The sequence below is a fragment of the Chrysemys picta genome, chromosome 12 (genome assembly GCF_011386835.1).
Source record: "Chrysemys picta bellii isolate R12L10 chromosome 12, ASM1138683v2, whole genome shotgun sequence".
NCBI classification, from domain to species: domain Eukaryota; kingdom Metazoa; phylum Chordata; order Testudines; family Emydidae; genus Chrysemys; species Chrysemys picta.
The window spans coordinates 40,657,856-40,663,696 of NC_088802.1; the positions used below are offsets into that span (position 1 = coordinate 40,657,856).

At 48.8% G+C, this 5,841-nt stretch overlaps 1 protein-coding gene across 1 annotated transcript; it reads left to right on the plus strand.

Annotated features, from left to right (window-relative positions):
- Positions 1-2,328: 2,328 nt before the first annotated feature.
- LOC135974788 (uncharacterized) lies at positions 2,329-4,889 on the plus strand. Its single transcript, XM_065563387.1, has 2 exons — positions 2,329-3,325; positions 4,320-4,889. The coding sequence occupies exons 1-2, from the start codon at positions 2,749-2,751 to the stop codon at positions 4,793-4,795; spliced, it is 1,053 nt and encodes a 350-aa protein (XP_065419459.1). The 5' UTR covers positions 2,329-2,748; the 3' UTR covers positions 4,796-4,889.
- The last annotated feature ends 952 nt before the right edge of the window (positions 4,890-5,841 follow it).

The following is a 5,841-nucleotide window of genomic DNA, read 5'->3' on the forward strand; positions in this document are numbered from 1 at the left end:
TTAAATCACCGCCAGAGAAGCTGGTCCAGTCCGGCACGGCATACTGGCTCTTGCGGGTACGCTGTACTGGACCGCACCAGCTTACTTTCACCTCTGCTCCCAGCCCCCACATGATAGATATCCTTATCTGGAAACCTCCCCCTTTTCTCCAATATAAACCTGCAGCACATGCTTATCAGTCCTTTTGAGATAACAGTCACAGTGCAAACTACTTAATCTCCTGAAGCGTCAGATGCATCTGCAGTTGTTGTTTTCAGTGTTGTTCTAGATGTATTGGTCCCAGGATATTAGAGACAAGGTGGGTGAGGTAACATCTTCTATTGGATCAACTTCTCTTGGTGAGAGACAGAAGTTTAGAAGTTGGTCCAATAAGAGATATTACTTCACCCACCTTGTCTCTCTAATTGCATCTGTAGTCATGCAGCTGTCTTGTGTTAGCTTTTACAAAAAGTCTTCACGTTGGCTGTGGTGGGTCTGAGAGTTCACACAACACCCTTTAAGTCACACTGTATAAGGAAGTAGTGTGCTCTCTTCCTCCTAATTCATGGCCACTTGAAGTCAAAACAATGTAAGAGCTCCCACCGTTGCAGAATGTGGCTTCTCTCCCCCTCCATGCCTTTAGACCTTGTTCCTAGTAAGGCCGCCCGCATGGCAGTCTCTGCACTTGCTCCCAGTTCAGTTTCTCTACCGGTTTTGAGCCTCAATCCTAAATCACAGCGGTGAATGGATCAGATCCCAGCTAAGTTAGAGACTGCATATCCATCCATGAACTAATGAGACAATGGCACTCCTTAGAGGCAAAGCAGGTTGCAAAGCTCAGAATGAAGTGGGGGACGGGGACTGGAACAAAGCATTCTCAGAGGGAATGTAGCTGTGGAATAAGATTCCAGGAGTTTAGACAAATCCAGTGTCTGACCGTCTTTAGCAAGTGCTACAGAACCTTCCAACTTGATAAGCTTTTCCACCATAACCAGAACATTCATAGCAACAACCACACCTGTTTCCCCTCTGTAAAAGGGAAAATCCCTACCCCAAGCAGGGCCTTCTATAATCCCAGAAGATAGGAAAGCCAGAGACTCCAGGAAGTCTAGGGACTTTGACATTGTCCTTTCCACATAAGATTAACTGGCTCGTGTTTAATTCGGACCCAATGTTTTGAAACCTAATAAAGAGGCAATAAACACCTCTCGATGGAGTACTCCAGCAGTTCCTGTATGTAAACCTCACAGCCTCTTGGATGTACCCAGATGAACCACACAGCTAGGATAGTGGCCTCCTCTGCAGTATTCTTCTTTTAAGGATCCTGAGGGTATGGTTTATTGAACAAAGAAGGGTGGAAGGGAAAGAACTTCAGGTTCTCTGAAGAGCAGTCATTAGCTCCCTCTTGTCCTATCACTCTATCCTTCAGCCTCCAAAACACTTGCCTTGATGGGGCACTTGCCTGTCATATGTAATAGTGTTCCTCTTCCAGAGACATCTGACCTAGAGCACATTTGGTATAAAATTTGTTTAAGAATGGATTCCCTCAATTCAAAAGTTCTTGGTTTGATACGGCTGATGTGTATTTAATTAGAAGATCTAAGTCTTGGGTGTAAAAATTGTCCACATTTTGGCCCCATCCCACATCCTAGGTTGTGAGTCAATGGGGCTTCTTGTACGGAACACCTTCAGGATCGAGCTCTTTGATTGCATCCCTTTCTTCCATGTTCCATCTGTTATTTGTCTTGGGACTAGTCTAAAAATTAATTCAATTCTTCATTTTCTCCAGAAACCTAAATATTTTAGGATCTCATTGAAGAGTAAGGCTTCCATTCATCAGAGCACTTAAGCATATACTTAAATCCTATTGACTTCACTGGGACTTAAAAGTTAAACACATGCCTAAGTGTCTTAAACCCCTATGCAGCAAAACACTCACTGCCATACTAGCTCTTCTGTTATAACTAGAACTCTGTTTAACAGCCAATGCATTACTGCAGAGAGTTATACAGAAGTGGAATTGCAAAGGCATTATTTACAGATACAAGGATCACCCCTCCCTCGTCTTTTATCCTGGATTACTCAGCCTTGCCAGAAAAAAATATTCCGTCTTTGGTCAGAACTTTTTCATTAGCCGTCAAAGCTTTAATGCATTTTCTGGTCATATTATGTTACTATTTGAGAAAGTATCAGAGGGGTAGCCGTGTTAGTCTGAATCTGTAAAAAGCGACAGAGGGTCCTGTGGCACCTTTGAGACTAACAGACGTACTGGGAGCATAAGCTTTCGTGGGTAAGAACCTCACTTCTTCAGATGCAAGTCTGAAGAAGTGAGGTTCTTACCCACGAAAGCTTATGCTCCCAGTACTTCTGTTAGGCCTGGTCTACACTAGGCGTTTATGTCGAAGTTAGCGCCGTTAAATCGAATTAACCCTGCACCCGTCCACACTGCGATGCTATTTAGTTCGACATAGAGGTCTCTTTAATTCGACTTCTGTACTCCTCCCCGACGAGGGGAGTAGCGCTAAATTCGACATGGCCATGTCGAATTAGGCTAGGTGTGGATGGAAATCGACGCTAATAGCTCCGGGAGCTATCCCACAGTGCACCACTCTGTTGACGCTCTGGACAGCAGTGCGAGCTCGGATGCTCTGACCAGCCACACAGGAAAAGCCCCGGGAAAATTTGAATTTGAATTCCTTTTCCTGTCTGGCCAGTTTGAATCTCATTTCCTGTCTGGACATCGTGGCGAGCACAGCAGCACTGGCAACGATGCAGAGCTCTCCAGCAGTGATGGCCATGCAGTCTGGGAATAGAAAGAGAGCCCCAGCATGGACTGATCGTGAAGTCTTGGATCTCATCGCTGTGTGGGGCGATGAGTCCGTGCTTTCCGAGCTGCGATCCAAAAGAAGGAATGCAAAGATCTACGAGAAGATCTCTAAAGACATGGCAGAGAGAGGATACAGCCGGGATGCAACGCAGTGCCGCGTGAAAATCAAGGAGCTGAGACAAGGCTACCAGAAGACCAAAGAGGCAAACGGACGCTCCGGATCCCATCCCCAGACATCCCGTTTCTACGAGGCACTGCATTCCATCCTCGGTGCTGCCGCCACCACTACCCCACCAGTGACCGTGGACTCTGAGGATGGGATACTGTCCACGGCCGGTTCCTCAGACATGTTAGGGGACGGGGAAGATGAGGAAGGAGATGAGGAGGGCGAGGCAGTTGGCAGCTCTCACAACGCTGATTTCCCCGACAGCCAGGATCTCTTCATCACCCTTACAGAGATCCCCTACGAAGCGTCCCCAGCCATTACCCCGGACACAGAATCTGGTGAAGGATCAGCCAGTAAGTGTTGTAAACATCTAAACATTTATTTTTAACAAAACAGGAATATTAACAATTAAAAGAATGGGTTGTTCATGATTAGTGTGCCCTAGGCGCTTAACGGTTTAGTAAGGGGCAGTGCAAGTTTTGAAAAGAAATCTAGCAATGTCCGGTTTTCAGTGATTGTCCTGCACAAGCCGCTCTACTGTGTATTCCCTGCTACTGCAGCTACAGTAAAATGCGGTCTATATGTGCGGGGATAGAGCAGTAATCCTCCTGGGACATCTCGATGAAGCTCTCCTGGAGGGAACTTGAAAGCCGTTGCATGAGGTTCTTGGGGAGAGCGGCCTTATTGGGTCCTCCGAAGTACGACACGTTGCCGCGCCACGAGATTATCAGGTACTCGGGGATCATTGCTCTGCACAGCAGGGCGGCATACGGCCCTGGTCTTTGGAGGCTTTCCCGGAGCATTCTCTCTTTGTCGCTCTCGGAGATCCTCATCAGGGTGATGTCGGCCATGGTGACCTGCTTTTAATTAGGTAGGGGAATGTTAGTGTTGGGACTGCTTTCCCGTTCCTTTACAGAACTGTCACCGCTGGTTTGCAGCCACGCGGTGGAGGCGGGAGAGGGGCAGCCGAAAGGGATCATTCCCGGGGACAGCCGCGAGGGGGTGGGACAGGGGCAGAGTTCCCGCTTGCCGGATTGCTGGCAGCAGGGACTGACATTGATTTAAATGTGAAATGAGGCCAGTGGTAATATAAAAGTTTTAAACTGCCACAAGTGTACGGCTTACCATGTCTGCCTGCAACAGAAATTCCGTTGTGCTGCCTCGCTTCTCAAATGTGCTGTTCAAGACCCCAGGCACAGAATGCGAAGGCCGAGAATTCGACCTTGTGCTGAGTGCGCATGTGAAAGGTGCTGTGCATGGTCTTGTTCACAGAGAAAGACTATGTTCTTTGTTCACAACTACATTTATCTTTCAGAGGAATTCACTCCCTTTTTCCCATTTCCACAGCCCCGTCTGCGACTGTCTCACAACCTAGCCTGGAATCACACTCCCAGAGGCTAGCGCGGATTAGGCGTAGGAAGAAGAGGACACGGGAGGACATGTTCTCTGAGCTTATGGCCTCTTCCCAAGCCCAGGCAGCACAGCAGACCCAGTGGCGGGAGAACTTGACCCGAATGCACCAAGCCAACATGGATCGGGAGGAGAGGTGGCGGCAGGAAGACCAGCAGGCGACTCAAACGCTGCTTGGACTACTGAGGGAGCAAACGGACACGCTCCGGCGCCTTGTGGATGTTCTGCAGGAACGGAGGCAGGAGGACAGAGCCCCGCTGCAGTCCATCTCTAACCGCCCTCCCCCGCCACCAAGTCCCATACCCACCTCACCCAAAGTGCAAAGAAGGAGAGGCGGCAGAGTCCCTGCTAACTCTCACTCCACCCCTGCAGAGAGCTCTAGTAGCAGAAGGCTCTCATTTCCCAAAATTTGAAAAGTTCTTTCCTTCCCGCCTGACACAAGCCCACGTCCAAGTTTCACCTCCCAATGCCATGTGTAGTTGATAATAAAAAATTCGTTTCTGTTAACTACTGTTTCAATCATGTTCTTTTGGAGGAGGAGGGGAAAGGGGGTTGGAAATTGGACAGGACAGTCTCCTTTGGCAGGGTACATAGTCGGGGGCAGGCACAGCAGCAGGGCACATACACAGTGCAGTGATGCAGTGACTAGTTGCCCCGGTTAGTCTGGGAGGTTGTTTTGATGTAATGTTGGGGGGGGTGGGTTGCTCTGTGACTTTGTGGCGGGGGAGGGCAGTTACAGATCTTAAGCGCCGGTCCTTAGACAGGATCACAGAGCCACACAGCATGGGATCTGTAACCGTCCTCCCCCTGCCACAAAGTCAAATAGACCTCCCATACACACAGTCCCGATCAGGAGGGGTGACAGGCTCCGTTGAAACAAGCATCCCACCGCAGCGGAGCCTGTCAATCCTTGAGTTTAGAAGCTGCATTCGCATCACAACACTAGACCCGCCCCGCACCACAGTCTGCGTCCCAGTTTTAAAAAATTCCCGCTAAAACAGTATTAAAGAAAACGGTGTGCTTTAACAAAGTAGAACTATTTTTATTTCGACACGTGTGTTGGAGGGGGGGTGAAGGGGGTATGTAACTGGATAGGATAGTCAACATTACCTGGGTAAAGAAACGGGGGCAGGTTTAGCTTCTCAGTACACAAACTATAAAATCACAGGTTACCCTGCTCACTCAGGAACTTTGCTTTCAAAGCCTCCCGGATGCACAGCGCTTCCCGCTGGTCTCTTCTAATCGCCCGGCTGTCTGGCTGTGAGTAATCACCAGCCAGGCTATTTTCCTCAACCTCCCACCCCGCCATAAAGGTCTCCCCCTTGCTCTCACAGAGATTGTGGAGCACACAGCAAGCTGCTATAACAATGGGGATATTGGTTTCGCTGAGATCACAGCGAGTCAGTAAGCTTCTCCATCTCCCCTTGAGACGGCCAAAAGCACACTCCACCACCATTCT

Excerpts from the sequence above, each read along its gene's own strand:
- LOC135974788 (XM_065563387.1), top strand. The coding sequence starts at position 2,749 with ATGCAGAGCTCTCCAGCAGTGATGGCCATGCAGTCTGGGAATAGAAAG. Across the intron at positions 3,326-4,319 it reads ATCTGGTGAAGGATCAGCCA|CCCCGTCTGCGACTGTCTCA; the intron begins GTAAGTGTTGTA and ends CCATTTCCACAG.